Source organism: Brachyhypopomus gauderio, chromosome 7, assembly GCF_052324685.1.
Source record: "Brachyhypopomus gauderio isolate BG-103 chromosome 7, BGAUD_0.2, whole genome shotgun sequence".
In the NCBI taxonomy this organism is placed as follows: Eukaryota; Metazoa; Chordata; class Actinopteri; order Gymnotiformes; family Hypopomidae; genus Brachyhypopomus; species Brachyhypopomus gauderio.
The window spans coordinates 30471203-30486740 of NC_135217.1; the positions used below are offsets into that span (position 1 = coordinate 30471203).

The window sequence follows — 15538 nt, forward strand, 5'->3', positions numbered from 1 at the left end:
GGGTTGAGGGAGTTAAGGGGGTTGAGTGGGGTTGAGGGGGTTGAGTGGGGTTAAGGGGTGTTGAAGGGGGTTGAGAGGGTTAAGGGGGGGGGTTGAGTGGGGTTAAGGGGGTTGAAATGGGGGTTAAGGCAGGTTGAGGGGGGTTAAGGGGGTTGAGTGGGGTTAAGGGGTGTTGAGGGGGTTATGGGGGTTTGAGGGGGGTTAAGGGGGTTGAGTGGCATGTGCTGACATGCTGGAGTGACAGATGAAATTTGCTGTCCATCCTCCATCTGGGCCATCAGTATGCTGACCTTCTCTCTCTGATCCCAGGCCTCCACTTATCTGTGGAGATAAATATAGAGCCTTGAGTGGGCAAGGAAGAGAGAGGTCTGCTGTGTGTGTGTGTGTGTCACACATGGTAATAGTTTAGGGGCACATATGTTGATGTGCTGGGATATAAACCTGCTCATTGGCACACTTACAGGACATGCCCCCCTCAGGGACCAATCACAGCAGTGAGAAAGTCAGCTTTCACTCACTGCTTTTAATCCTTGAACACGGTGTCATGCTGAGGTATTTGGAAGTGTAGGTAGTGAGGTATTGGGAAGAGTGTAGGTAGTGAGGTATTGGGAAGAGTGTAGGTAGTGAGGTAGAGGGAAAAGTATAGGTAGTGAGGTATTGGGAAGAGTGTAGGTAGTGAGGTATTGGGAAGAGTGTAGGTAGTGAGGTATTGGGAAGAGTGTAGGTAGTGAGGTATTGGGAAGAGTGTAGGTAGTGAGGTATAGCAAAGAGTGTAAGTAGTGTGGTATAGGGAAGAGTGTAGGTACTGAGGTATAGCAAAGAGTGTAAGTAGTGAGGTATTGGGAAGAGTGTAGGTAGTGAGGTATTGGGAAGAGTGTAGGTACTGAGGTATAGCAAAGAGTGTAAGTAGTGAGGTATTGGGAAGAGTGTAGGTACTGAGGTATAGGGAAGAGTGTAGGTAGTGAGGTATTGGGAAGAGTGTAGGTACTGAGGTATAGCAAAGAGTGTAGGTAGTGAGGTATTGGGAAGAGTGTAGGTAGTGAGGTACTGGGAAGAGTGTAGGTAGTGAGGTATTGGGAAGAGTGTAGGTAGTGAGGTATAGGGAAGAGTGTAGGTAGTGAGGTATTGGGAAGAGTGTAGGTAGTGAGGTAGATGGAAGAGTGTAGGTAGTAAGGTATAGGGAAGAGTGTAGGTAGTGAGGTAGATGGAAGAGTGTAGGTAGTAAGGTATTGGGAAGAGTGTAGGTAGTGAGGTATAGGGAAGAGTGTAGGTAATGAGGTATAGGGAAGAGTGTAGGTAGTGAGGTATTGGGAAGAGTGTAGGTAGTGAGGTATTGGGAAGAGTGTAGGTACTGATGTATAGCAAAGAGTGTAGGTAGTGAGGTATAGGGAAGAGTGTAGGTAGTGAGGTAGATGGAAGAGTGTAGGTACTGAGGTATTGGGAAGAGTGTAGGTAGTGAGGTATTGGGAAGAGTGTAGGTAGTGAGGTATTGGGAAGAGTGTAGGTACTGAGGTATAGGGAAGAGTGTAGGTAGTGAGGTATTGGGAAGAGTGTAGGTAGTGAGGTATTGGGAAGAGTGTAGGTAGTGAGGTATTGGGAAGAGTGTAGGTACTGAGGTATAGGGAAGAGTGTAGGTAGTGAGGTATTGGGAAGAGTGTAGGTACTGAGGTATAGGGAAGAGTGTAGGTAGTGAGGTATTGGGAAGAGTGTAGGTAGTGAGGTATTGGGAAGAGTGTAGGTAGTGAGGTATTGGGAAGAGTGTAGGTAGTGAGGTATAGCAAAGAGTGTAAGTAGTGAGGTATTGGGAAGAGTGTAGGTAGTGAGGTATTGGGAAGAGTGTAGGTACTGAGGTATAGCAAAGAGTGTAAGTAGTGAGGTATTGGGAAGAGTGTAGGTACTGAGGTATAGGGAAGAGTGTAGGTAGTGAGGTATTGGGAAGAGTGTAGGTACTGAGGTATAGCAAAGAGTGTAGGTAGTGAGGTATTGGGAAGAGTGTAGGTAGTGAGGTATTGGGAAGAGTGTAGGTAGTGAGGTATTGGGAAGAGTGTAGGTAGTGAGGTACTGGGAAGAGTGTAGGTACTGACGTATAGCAAAGAGTGTAGGTAGTGAGGTATTGGGAAGAGTGTAGGTAGTGAGGTATTGGGAAGAGTGTAGGTAGTGAGGTACTGGGAAGAGTGTAGGTACTGACGTATAGCAAAGAGTATAGGTAGTGAGGTATTGGGAAGAGTGTAGGTAGTGAGGTATTGGGAAGAGTGTAGGTAGTGAGGTATTGGGAAGAGTGTAGGTACTGATGTATAGCAAAGAGTGTAGGTAGTGAGGTATTGGGAAGAGTGTAGGTAGTGAGGTAGATGGAAGAGTGTAGGTAGTGAGGTATTGGGAAGAGTGTAGGTAGTGAGGTATAGGGAAGAGTGTAGGTACTGAGGTATAGCAAAGAGTGTAAGTAGTGAGGTATTGGGAAGAGTGTAGGTACTGAGGTATAGGGAAGAGTGTAGGTAGTGAGGTATTGGGAAGAGTGTAGGTACTGAGGTATAGCAAAGAGTGTAGGTAGTGAGGTATTGGGAAGAGTGTAGGTAGTGAGGTATTGGGAAGAGTGTAGGTAGTGAGGTACTGGGAAGAGTGTAGGTACTGACGTATAGCAAAGAGTGTAGGTAGTGAGGTATTGGGAAGAGTGTAGGTAGTGAGGTATTGGGAAGAGTGTAGGTAGTGAGGTACTGGGAAGAGTGTAGGTACTGACGTATAGCAAAGAGTGTAGGTAGTGAGGTATTGGGAAGAGTGTAGGTAGTGAGGTATTGGGAAGAGTGTAGGTAGTGAGGTATTGGGAAGAGTGTAGGTACTGATGTATAGCAAAGAGTGTAGGTAGTGAGGTATTGGGAAGAGTGTAGGTAGTGAGGTAGATGGAAGAGTGTAGGTAGTGAGGTATTGGGAAGAGTGTAGGTAGTGAGGTATAGGGAAGAGTGTAGGTACTGAGGTATAGCAAAGAGTGTAAGTAGTGAGGTATTGGGAAGAGTGTAGGTACTGAGGTATAGGGAAGAGTGTAGGTAGTGAGGTATTGGGAAGAATGTAGGTAGTGAGGTATTGGGAAGAGTGTAGGTAGTGAGGTATAGGGAAGAGTGTAGGTAGTGAGGTATAGGGAAGAGTGTAGGTAGTGAGGTATTGGGAAGAGTGTAGGTAGTGAGGTATAGCAAAGAGTGTAAGTAGTGAGGTATTGGGAAGAGTGTAGGTAGTGAGGTATTGGGAAGAGTGTAGGTACTGAGGTATAGCAAAGAGTGTAAGTAGTGAGGTATTGGGAAGAGTGTAGGTACTGAGGTATAGGGAAGAGTGTAGGTAGTGAGGTATTGGGAAGAGTGTAGGTACTGAGGTATAGCAAAGAGTGTAGGTAGTGAGGTATTGGGAAGAGTGTAGGTAGTGAGGTATTGGGAAGAGTGTAGGTAGTGAGGTACTGGGAAGAGTGTAGGTACTGACGTATAGCAAAGAGTGTAGGTAGTGAGGTATTGGGAAGAGTGTAGGTAGTGAGGTATAGGGAAGAGTGTAGGTACTGAGGTATTGGGAAGAGTGTAGGTAGTGAGGTATTGGGAAGAGTGTAGGTAGTGAGGTATAGGGAAGAGTGTAGGTACTGAGGTATAGCAAAGAGTGTAAGTAGTGAGGTATTGGGAAGAGTGTAGGTACTGAGGTATAGGGAAGAGTGTAGGTAGTGAGGTATTGGGAAGAGTGTAGGTACTGAGGTATAGGGAAGAGTGTAGGTAGTGAGGTATTGGGAAGAGTGTAGGTAGTGAGGTATTGGGAAGAGTGTAGGTACTGATGTATAGCAAAGAGTGTAGGTAGTGAGGTATAGGGAAGAGTGTAGGTAGTGAGGTAGATGGAAGAGTGTAGGTACTGAGGTATTGGGAAGAGTGTAGGTAGTGAGGTATTGGGAAGAGTGTAGGTAGTGAGGTATTGGGAAGAGTGTAGGTACTGAGGTATAGGGAAGAGTGTAGGTAGTGAGGTATTGGGAAGAGTGTAGGTAGTGAGGTATTGGGAAGAGTGTAGGTAGTGAGGTATTGGGAAGAGTGTAGGTACTGAGGTATAGGGAAGAGTGTAGGTAGTGAGGTATTGGGAAGAGTGTAGGTAGTGAGGTATAGGGAAGAGTGTAGGTAGTGAGGTATTGGGAAGAGTGTAGGTAGTGAGGTATTGGGAAGAGTGTAGGTAGTGAGGTATTGGGAAGAGTGTAGGTAGTGAGGTATAGCAAAGAGTGTAAGTAGTGAGGTATTGGGAAGAGTGTAGGTAGTGAGGTATTGGGAAGAGTGTAGGTACTGAGGTATAGCAAAGAGTGTAAGTAGTGAGGTATTGGGAAGAGTGTAGGTACTGAGGTATAGGGAAGAGTGTAGGTAGTGAGGTATTGGGAAGAGTGTAGGTACTGAGGTATAGCAAAGAGTGTAGGTAGTGAGGTATTGGGAAGAGTGTAGGTAGTGAGGTATTGGGAAGAGTGTAGGTAGTGAGGTATTGGGAAGAGTGTAGGTAGTGAGGTACTGGGAAGAGTGTAGGTACTGACGTATAGCAAAGAGTGTAGGTAGTGAGGTATTGGGAAGAGTGTAGGTAGTGAGGTATTGGGAAGAGTGTAGGTAGTGAGGTACTGGGAAGAGTGTAGGTACTGACGTATAGCAAAGAGTGTAGGTAGTGAGGTATTGGGAAGAGTGTAGGTAGTGAGGTATTGGGAAGAGTGTAGGTAGTGAGGTATTGGGAAGAGTGTAGGTACTGATGTATAGCAAAGAGTGTAGGTAGTGAGGTATTGGGAAGAGTGTAGGTAGTGAGGTAGATGGAAGAGTGTAGGTAGTGAGGTATTGGGAAGAGTGTAGGTAGTGAGGTATAGGGAAGAGTGTAGGTACTGAGGTATAGCAAAGAGTGTAAGTAGTGAGGTATTGGGAAGAGTGTAGGTACTGAGGTATAGGGAAGAGTGTAGGTAGTGAGGTATTGGGAAGAGTGTAGGTACTGAGGTATAGCAAAGAGTGTAGGTAGTGAGGTATTGGGAAGAGTGTAGGTAGTGAGGTATTGGGAAGAGTGTAGGTAGTGAGGTACTGGGAAGAGTGTAGGTACTGACGTATAGCAAAGAGTGTAGGTAGTGAGGTATTGGGAAGAGTGTAGGTAGTGAGGTATTGGGAAGAGTGTAGGTAGTGAGGTACTGGGAAGAGTGTAGGTACTGACGTATAGCAAAGAGTGTAGGTAGTGAGGTATTGGGAAGAGTGTAGGTAGTGAGGTATTGGGAAGAGTGTAGGTAGTGAGGTATTGGGAAGAGTGTAGGTACTGATGTATAGCAAAGAGTGTAGGTAGTGAGGTATTGGGAAGAGTGTAGGTAGTGAGGTAGATGGAAGAGTGTAGGTAGTGAGGTATTGGGAAGAGTGTAGGTAGTGAGGTATAGGGAAGAGTGTAGGTACTGAGGTATAGCAAAGAGTGTAAGTAGTGAGGTATTGGGAAGAGTGTAGGTACTGAGGTATAGGGAAGAGTGTAGGTAGTGAGGTATTGGGAAGAATGTAGGTAGTGAGGTATTGGGAAGAGTGTAGGTAGTGAGGTATAGGGAAGAGTGTAGGTAGTGAGGTATAGGGAAGAGTGTAGGTAGTGAGGTATTGGGAAGAGTGTAGGTAGTGAGGTATAGCAAAGAGTGTAAGTAGTGAGGTATTGGGAAGAGTGTAGGTAGTGAGGTATTGGGAAGAGTGTAGGTACTGAGGTATAGCAAAGAGTGTAAGTAGTGAGGTATTGGGAAGAGTGTAGGTACTGAGGTATAGGGAAGAGTGTAGGTAGTGAGGTATTGGGAAGAGTGTAGGTACTGAGGTATAGCAAAGAGTGTAGGTAGTGAGGTATTGGGAAGAGTGTAGGTAGTGAGGTATTGGGAAGAGTGTAGGTAGTGAGGTACTGGGAAGAGTGTAGGTACTGACGTATAGCAAAGAGTGTAGGTAGTGAGGTATTGGGAAGAGTGTAGGTAGTGAGGTATAGGGAAGAGTGTAGGTACTGAGGTATTGGGAAGAGTGTAGGTAGTGAGGTATTGGGAAGAGTGTAGGTAGTGAGGTATAGGGAAGAGTGTAGGTACTGAGGTATAGCAAAGAGTGTAAGTAGTGAGGTATTGGGAAGAGTGTAGGTACTGAGGTATAGGGAAGAGTGTAGGTAGTGAGGTATTGGGAAGAGTGTAGGTACTGAGGTATAGCAAAGAGTGTAGGTAGTGAGGTATTGGGAAGAGTGTAGGTAGTGAGGTATTGGGAAGAGTGTAGGTAGTGAGGTACTGGGAAGAGTGTAGGTACTGACGTATAGCAAAGAGTGTAGGTAGTGAGGTATTGGGAAGAGTGTAGGTAGTGAGGTATTGGGAAGAGTGTAGGTAGTGAGGTACTGGGAAGAGTGTAGGTACTGACGTATAGCAAAGAGTGTAGGTAGTGAGGTATTGGGAAGAGTGTAGGTACTGAGGTATAGCAAAGAGTGTAGGTAGTGAGGTATTGGGAAGAGTGTAGGTAGTGAGGTATTGGGAAGAGTGTAGGTAGTGAGGTACTGGGAAGAGTGTAGGTACTGACGTATAGCAAAGAGTGTAGGTAGTGAGGTATTGGGAAGAGTGTAGGTAGTGAGGTATTGGGAAGAGTGTAGGTAGTGAGGTACTGGGAAGAGTGTAGGTACTGACGTATAGCAAAGAGTGTAGGTAGTGAGGTATTGGGAAGAGTGTAGGTAGTGAGGTATTGGGAAGAGTGTAGGTAGTGAGGTATTGGGAAGAGTGTAGGTACTGATGTATAGCAAAGAGTGTAGGTAGTGAGGTATTGGGAAGAGTGTAGGTAGTGAGGTAGATGGAAGAGTGTAGGTAGTGAGGTATTGGGAAGAGTGTAGGTAGTGAGGTATAGGGAAGAGTGTAGGTACTGAGGTATAGCAAAGAGTGTAAGTAGTGAGGTATTGGGAAGAGTGTAGGTACTGAGGTATAGGGAAGAGTGTAGGTAGTGAGGTATTGGGAAGAATGTAGGTAGTGAGGTATTGGGAAGAGTGTAGGTAGTGAGGTATAGGGAAGAGTGTAGGTAGTGAGGTATAGGGAAGAGTGTAGGTAGTGAGGTATTGGGAAGAGTGTAGGTAGTGAGGTATAGCAAAGAGTGTAAGTAGTGAGGTATTGGGAAGAGTGTAGGTAGTGAGGTATTGGGAAGAGTGTAGGTACTGAGGTATAGCAAAGAGTGTAAGTAGTGAGGTATTGGGAAGAGTGTAGGTACTGAGGTATAGGGAAGAGTGTAGGTAGTGAGGTATTGGGAAGAGTGTAGGTACTGAGGTATAGCAAAGAGTGTAGGTAGTGAGGTATTGGGAAGAGTGTAGGTAGTGAGGTATTGGGAAGAGTGTAGGTAGTGAGGTACTGGGAAGAGTGTAGGTACTGACGTATAGCAAAGAGTGTAGGTAGTGAGGTATTGGGAAGAGTGTAGGTAGTGAGGTATAGGGAAGAGTGTAGGTACTGAGGTATTGGGAAGAGTGTAGGTAGTGAGGTATTGGGAAGAGTGTAGGTAGTGAGGTATAGGGAAGAGTGTAGGTACTGAGGTATAGCAAAGAGTGTAAGTAGTGAGGTATTGGGAAGAGTGTAGGTACTGAGGTATAGGGAAGAGTGTAGGTAGTGAGGTATTGGGAAGAGTGTAGGTACTGAGGTATAGCAAAGAGTGTAGGTAGTGAGGTATTGGGAAGAGTGTAGGTAGTGAGGTATTGGGAAGAGTGTAGGTAGTGAGGTACTGGGAAGAGTGTAGGTACTGACGTATAGCAAAGAGTGTAGGTAGTGAGGTATTGGGAAGAGTGTAGGTAGTGAGGTATTGGGAAGAGTGTAGGTAGTGAGGTACTGGGAAGAGTGTAGGTACTGACGTATAGCAAAGAGTGTAGGTAGTGAGGTATTGGGAAGAGTGTAGGTAGTGAGGTATTGGGAAGAGTGTAGGTAGTGAGGTATTGGGAAGAGTGTAGGTACTGATGTATAGCAAAGAGTGTAGGTAGTGAGGTATTGGGAAGAGTGTAGGTAGTGAGGTAGATGGAAGAGTGTAGGTAGTGAGGTATTGGGAAGAGTGTAGGTAGTGAGGTATAGGGAAGAGTGTAGGTACTGAGGTATAGCAAAGAGTGTAAGTAGTGAGGTATTGGGAAGAGTGTAGGTACTGAGGTATAGGGAAGAGTGTAGGTAGTGAGGTATTGGGAAGAATGTAGGTAGTGAGGTATTGGGAAGAGTGTAGGTAGTGAGGTATAGGGAAGAGTGTAGGTAGTGAGGTATTGGGAAGAGTGTAGGTAGTGAGGTATAGCAAAGAGTGTAAGTAGTGAGGTATTGGGAAGAGTGTAGGTAGTGAGGTATTGGGAAGAGTGTAGGTACTGAGGTATAGCAAAGAGTGTAAGTAGTGAGGTATTGGGAAGAGTGTAGGTACTGAGGTATAGGGAAGAGTGTAGGTAGTGAGGTATTGGGAAGAGTGTAGGTACTGAGGTATAGCAAAGAGTGTAGGTAGTGAGGTATTGGGAAGAGTGTAGGTAGTGAGGTATTGGGAAGAGTGTAGGTAGTGAGGTACTGGGAAGAGTGTAGGTACTGACGTATAGCAAAGAGTGTAGGTAGTGAGGTATTGGGAAGAGTGTAGGTAGTGAGGTATAGGGAAGAGTGTAGGTACTGAGGTATTGGGAAGAGTGTAGGTAGTGAGGTATTGGGAAGAGTGTAGGTAGTGAGGTATTGGGAAGAGTGTAGGTACTGATGTATAGCAAAGAGTGTAGGTAGTGAGGTATTGGGAAGAGTGTAGGTAGTGAGGTAGATGGAAGAGTGTAGGTAGTAAGGTATAGGGAAGAGTGTAGGTAGTGAGGTATTGGGAAGAATGTAGGTAATGAGGTATAGGGAAGAGTGTAGGTAGTGAGGTATAGGGAAGAGTGTAGGTACTGAGGTATTGAGAAGAGTGTAGGTAGTGAGGTATAGGGAAGAGTGTAGGTAGTGAGGTATTGGGAAGAATGTAGGTAATGAGGTATAGGGAAGAGTGTAGGTAGTGAGGTATTGGGAAGAGTGTAGGTAGTAAGGTATAGGGAAGAGTGTAGGTACTGAGGTATAGGGAAGAGTGTAGGTAGTGAGGTATAGGGAAGAGTGTAGGTACTGAGGTATTGGGAAGAGTGTAGGTAGTGAGGTATTGGGAAGAGTGTAGGTAGTAAGGTATAGGGAAGAGTGTAGGTACTGAGGTATAGCAAAGAGTGTAAGTAGTGAGGTATTGGGAAGAGTGTAGGTACTGAGGTATAGGGAAGAGTGTAGGTAGTGAGGTATTGGGAAGAGTGTAGGTAGTGAGATATTGGGAAGAGTGTAGGTAGTGAGGTATTGGGAAGAGTGTAGGTAGTGAGGTATTGGAAAGAGTGTAGGTAGTGAGGTATTGGGAAGAGTGTAGGTAGTGAGGTATTGAGAGAGGTTCTCTCTCTCAAATTTAATTCAATTTTAGTGAGCTGTAGTGGCATGACAAAATCATGTGGTTTTGTCAAAGTATTTGTGGTAAGCAGAAGAAGCATACACAAATAAGAATGTTTAAACAGAGCAGTGATGAACAGAGCAGTGAACAGCAATATATATGGTATATATATACAGGTTTAGCTGTTTAGGTTTAGGGGTGGGGCAGATGGGGTGTGAGTGTGTGTTCAGTAGGGGTTTAGTTGTTTAGGGGTGGGGCAGATGGGGTGTGAGTGTGTGTTCAGTAGGGGTTTAGCTGGTGGGGCAGATGAGGTGTGAGTGTGTGTTCAGTAGAGGTTTAGTTGTTTAGGGGTGGGGCAGATGGGATGTGAGTGTGTGTTCAGTAGGGGTTTAGTTGTTTAGGGGTGGGGCAGATGGGATGTGAGTGTGTGTTCAGTAGGGGTTTAGTTGTTTAGGGGTGGGGCAGATGGGGTGTGAGCGTGTGTTCAGTAGGGGTTTAGTTGTTTAGGGGTGGGGCAGATGGGGTGTGAGTGTGTGTTCAGTAGAGGTTTTAGCTGGTGGGGCAGATGAGGTGTGAGTGTGTGTTCAGTAGGGGTTTAGCTGGTGGGGCAGATGAGGTGTGTGTGTGTGTTCAGTAGGGGTTTGTTGTTTATTATTTATTGACCTGTTGCTTTGAAGTGAAATCTCAATAACGACATGTATGGCTCACATGACTTACATGATAAGCGTGTGTGTGTGTGTGTGTGTGTGTGTGTGTGTGTGTGTGTGTGTGTGTGTGTGTGTGTGGTTGAGTCTTTGAGGTGAGAAAACTCTTTATAATGGTCCACTGATGGAGGACAGGCTGTGGTTTGAGTGAGGTCCACACAGCAGGACTTCACATCACAGCGAGATCTCCACCCACGTGGTGGAGGGTGTGTGTGCGATTACATTTGTAAATTCTCCTCTATCGCTCCATGTCGCGATGAGAGAGGATTTATATTTTTTTCTCCACCCCTGTTCGTAGGAAAAAATGGATCGCACTCAACAGCAGAAAAACACATCACCCCACTTACTTTGTCAATTGTTCAAAAAAATCTCAATTAACCTCACGTCTGCCAGGGTTTAGTGCCAAACGTGTAGTAGCAGACAGCGTTTCCTTTGCTTAGATTTCATTCCAAGTTCAACCTCAGTGACTAAGTCATAGACCGTACCTTGTTGTCATGGTAACTGTATTAGAGTTACTATATGTGGTTGTCTGGTGAGAATGGAGTTGATAATGACGGGTTGTGAGTTACTTTCTTGACACTCACTTTACTCTCCTCCACCTTTAATGGTGTCATTAGGAGAAAGAAGGCTATATACTTTGGCTGTTATTAATAATGTGTTCTCATTAATGTTGTTAGCGTATGGTACTAATTGCAGTACAAAAGAATATATTTAATCTCTGATGCCTTTCACACACATACACACACACATACACACACACGTTTTTGGGTTTTTCCAAAAAGTGCATTGCTATGATTGCGTCAGATGATATTTGCTGAAGGTAAATACATTTTTAACAGTCGTAGCAACAGTATGGAGTCACAAGGGAGGCCATAATATTCTGTAAAACGTTCTCACCAGAGAACTGAAAGTAAAAAAATAATTCAAAGCTTAATTTCTATGCATTTTTTCTTTCTTCCTGACTCTGGATACCCTAAGTTAAATTCAGGTGAGGCTGCAGTATTGGCATGACAAATAATGGTGCGTTTGTTTTGCCATGCAGAGTGTGACGGCTTCAAAAAATAATACAAGAGGTTGAATGTTATATAGAGTGTCAAAAAGGAAATGGTGAAGATTAAACTCTCAAGACCATCAAAATTGAAGTGGGGAAAACATCATAAATAAATAAGGAAGGGGTTTGGTGTTATGGTGGGACAGGTAGGATTTTTGTGTTATTTTATTTTTCATGTTTGTTTTTCTTTATTTTTCTTACTTTCTTACTTCATGGTTGTTTTATTGCTATGGTTATAACAAGTGCACTGTTGCAACATTAAATGCAGTGCTGCGTAATCAGTGTAGCAGTTCGTTTTAATCAGTGGCAATTTGTCCACTATGATAAAAGTAATGGTGCAGTGCTTCAGAAATATGACACCACATGACGTATGACCACATGACGTATGACCACATGACGTATGACCATATGATGTATGACCACATGAGGCATATATCACATGTTATCAATTTAAAGCAAAAGCAAAACTAATGGAATATTTCATTATAGGGAAAAAGTCTGAAAGCAACACCGATGTTTTAAAAACAATAATAAAAAAGTAAACAGAACTAAAAAAAACATAATACATAGAATTTTGCTTCCATACCTCCATATCTCCACACCTCCATATCTCTATACCTCCATATCTCCACACCTCCATATCTCCACACCTCCATACCTTCATACATCTGGCTTGTAGTGGATGGTAAAGCCAGGCTAGCAGAAGCCAGGCCTTCCCCAGTTCCTCAGAGGTGATGTGTGTCAGGGTGGGGGTTAGGGGTGATGTATGTCAGGGTGGGGGTTAGAGGTGATGTATGTCAGGGTGGGGGTTAGGGGTGATGTGTGTCAGGGTGGGGGTTGGGGGTGATGTATGTCAGGGTGGGGGTTAGGGGTGATGTGTGTCAGGGTGGGGGTTAGGGGTGATGTATGTCAGGGTGGGGGTTAAGGGTGATGTGTGTCAGGGTGGGGGTTAGGGGTGATGTATGTCAGGGTGGGGGTTAGGGGTGATGTGTGTCAGGGTGGGGGTTAGGGGTGATGTGTGTCAGGGTGGGGGTTAGAGGTGATGTATGTCAGGGTGGGGGTTAGAGGTGATGTATGTCAGGGTGGGGGTTAGAGGTGATGTATGTCAGGGTGGGGGTTAGGGGTGATGTGTGTCAGGGTGGGGGTTAGGGGTGATGTATGTCAGGGTGGGGGTTAGGGGTGATGTGTGTCAGAGTGGGGGTTAGGGGTGATGTATGTCAGGGTGGGGGTTAGAGGTGATGTATGTCAGGGTGGGGGTTAGGGGTGATGTGTGTCAGGGTGGGGGTTAGGGGTGATGTATGTCAGGGTGGGGGTTAGGGGTGATGTGTGTCAGGGTGGGGGTTAGGGGTGATGTATGTCAGGGTGGGGGTTAAGGGTGATGTGTGTCAGGGTGGGGGTTAGGGGTGATGTATGTCAGGGTGGGGGTTAGGGGTGATGTGTGTCAGGGTGGGGGTTAGGGGTGATGTGTGTCAGGGTGGGGGTTAGAGGTGATGTATGTCAGGGTGGGGGTTAGAGGTGATGTATGTCAGGGTGGGGGTTAGAGGTGATGTATGTCAGGGTGGGGGTTAGGGGTGATGTGTGTCAGGGTGGGGGTTAGGGGTGATGTATGTCAGGGTGGGGGTTAGGGGTGATGTGTGTCAGGTGGGGGTTAGGGGTGATGTGTGTCAGGGTGGGGGTTAGGGGTGATGTATGTCAGGGTGGGGCTTAGAGGTGATGTATGTCAGGGTGGGGGTTAGGGGTGATGTGTGTCAGGTGGGGGTTAGGGGTGATGTGTGTCAGGGTGGGGGTTAGGGGTGATGTGTGTCAGGGTGGGGGTTAGGGGTGATGTGTGTCAGGGTGGGGGTTAGAGGTGATGTATGTCAGGGTGGGAGTTAGAGGTGATGTATGTCAGGGTGGGGGTTAGGGGTGATGTGTGTCAGGGTGGGGGTTAGGGGTGATGTATGTCAGGGTGGGGGTTAGGGGTGATGTGTGTCAGGTGGGGGTTAGGGGTGATGTGTGTCAGGGTGGGGGTTAGGGGTGATGTATGTCAGGGTGGGGCTTAGAGGTGATGTATGTCAGGGTGGGGGATAGGGGTGATGTGTGTCAGGTGGGGGTTAGGTGTGATGTGTGTAGGGGTGGGGGTTAGAGGTGATGTATGTCAGGGTGGGGGTTAGGGGTGATGTGTGTCAGGGGTGGGGGTTAGGGGTGATTTGTGTAGGGGTGGGGGTTAGGGGTGATGTGTGTCAGGGTGGGGGTTAGGGGTGATGTATGTCAGGGTGATGTGTGTCAGGTGGGGGTTAAGGGTGATGTGTGTCAGGGTGGGGGTTAGGGGTGATGTGTGTCAGGGTGGGGGTTAGGGGTGATGTGTGTCAGGGTGGGGGTTAGAGGTGATGTATGTCAGGGTGGGGGTTAGAGGTGATGTGTGTCAGGGTGGGGGTTAGAGGTGATGTATGTCAGGGTGGGGGTTAGGGGTGATGTGTGTCAGGGTGGGGGTTAGGGGTGATGTATGTCAGGGTGGGGGTTAGGGGTGATGTGTGTCAGGTGGGGGTTAGGGGTGATGTGTGTCAGGGTGGGGGTTAGGGGTGATGTATGTCAGGGTGGGGCTTAGAGGTGATGTATGTCAGGGTGGGGGTTAGGGGTGATGTGTGTCAGGTGGGGGTTAGGGGTGATGTGTGTCAGGGTGGGGGTTAGGGGTGATGTGTGTCAGGGTGGGGGTTAGGGGTGATGTATGTCAGGGTGGGGGTTAGGGGTGATGTGTGTCAGGTGGGGGTTAAGGGTGATGTGTGTCAGGGTGGGGGTTAGGGGTGATGTGTGTCAGGGTGGGGGTTAGGGGTGATGTGTGTCAGGGTGGGGGTTAGAGGTGATGTGTGTGTCAGGGTGGGGGTTAGGGGTGATGTGTGTCAGGGTGGGGGTTAGGGGTGATGTGTGTCAGGGTGGGGGTTAGTGGTGATGTGTGTCAGGGGTGGGGGTTAGGGGTGATGTGTGTCAGGGTGGGGGTTAGGGGTAATGTGTGTCAGGGTGGGGGTTAGTGGTGATGTGTGTCAGGGGTGGGGGTTAGGGGTGATGTGTGTCAGGGTGGGGGTTAGGGGTGATGTATGTCAGGGTGGGGGTTAGGGGTAATGTGTGTCAGGGTGGGGGTTAGGGGTCATGTGTGTCAGGTGGGGGTTAGGGGCCCTGCTGGTCTTTCTGTGAATTGTTTCTCCTCTTCATTTGCACCTCAAGCACACCAGCGTCTATATACTACCATCCTCTTTCACACACACACACACACACACACACACACACACACACACACACACACACACACACACACACACACACACACACACACATACATACACACCCACAAAATTCAATTTAAAAGCCCAAACCGAATCAAAATGCTCCATATAAACACATCAATCAAATTCAAAAGGCCCAAATCGACCAAAATTTCAAACGGCTGTAGAGGGACAGTTTAAACCGTTCATAAACCAATCAAAAGAAAATTTGTACCCATGTAAAGGGTTTAATCTGATTACCTCCTAGCTGCGTTCTGTCCTCCTGGGTTCTGTACCACCTTCTCCACATAACTGCACAGCTTACCAGCTCAGCTGGACCTCTGCTTAGAGCTTATGTTTAATTCACATCACTAAAGATCTCTACCTTCTTATTTATACCATAGTGTAGATTAACAGGTTGAACTCATGTCGTCTTCTTTGGGTTTTATGGCAGTTTTGACACCGTTTGGCACACTACTACCACTTACACAACACAGTTATTCAGTCCAGTCTGGTTGTATGTGTGGGTGTCACACAGCGGTTCTGATGCAATGCACTTAAAAACCAGACCATATCCCATGTAAACTATAACAATAAACATTTCTGTCTGTCTCTCCCCCTGTCTGTCTCTCGGTGTCTGTCTCTCTCTGTAGGACTATGCCGTGAAGGAAACGTCCATCAGCAGGGCCCTAGAGGACCTGAAGGCCAACTTCTACTGTGAACTCTGTGATAAACAGTACCACAGGCACCAGGAGTTCGATAACCACATCAACTCATATGACCACGCCCACAAACAGGTGAGACTGGCACGGCCATAGGGCTCCACCCTACACGAGTCTGACCCGCCCCTTCTCCACCACATCCTCCTCATCCTCACCATGCCACTTATGGACGGGAGCCCGGAAGCACCCGAACGCGGCCTGGACACGCCTCAACGGTTCCGTTCAGACGGGAGGAGAAAGATGGAGGTGGTAAAAAGAGAGAGGAGGATGAGAGAGCGAAGAGGAGGAGGGAGAAGCCCATAGAAGAGTGTGTGAGTGAGGGATGAGGCTACACAGGCTGGCTCTGATCCAGGGGGCGTGACCCGTGTCGGCCGGCCATCTGTGTGCCATCTAAGATAAAGCGTGTTGCCGGGCGCCAGTAACCGTGCGCTCCCGCTCAGCTCTGCCG

At 46.9% G+C, this 15538-nt stretch overlaps 1 protein-coding gene across 1 annotated transcript in view; it reads left to right on the top strand.

Moving 5' to 3' along the window:
* The window catches only part of znf804b (zinc finger protein 804B), a 104072-nt gene that overhangs the window by 68698 nt on the left and 19836 nt on the right, over window positions 1–15538 (top strand). The window contains exon 2 of the mRNA XM_077013136.1: window positions 15022–15165. Within this exon, the coding sequence (XP_076869251.1) occupies window positions 15022–15165 (144 nt within the window). The remainder of the gene's footprint in view (window positions 1–15021; window positions 15166–15538) is intronic.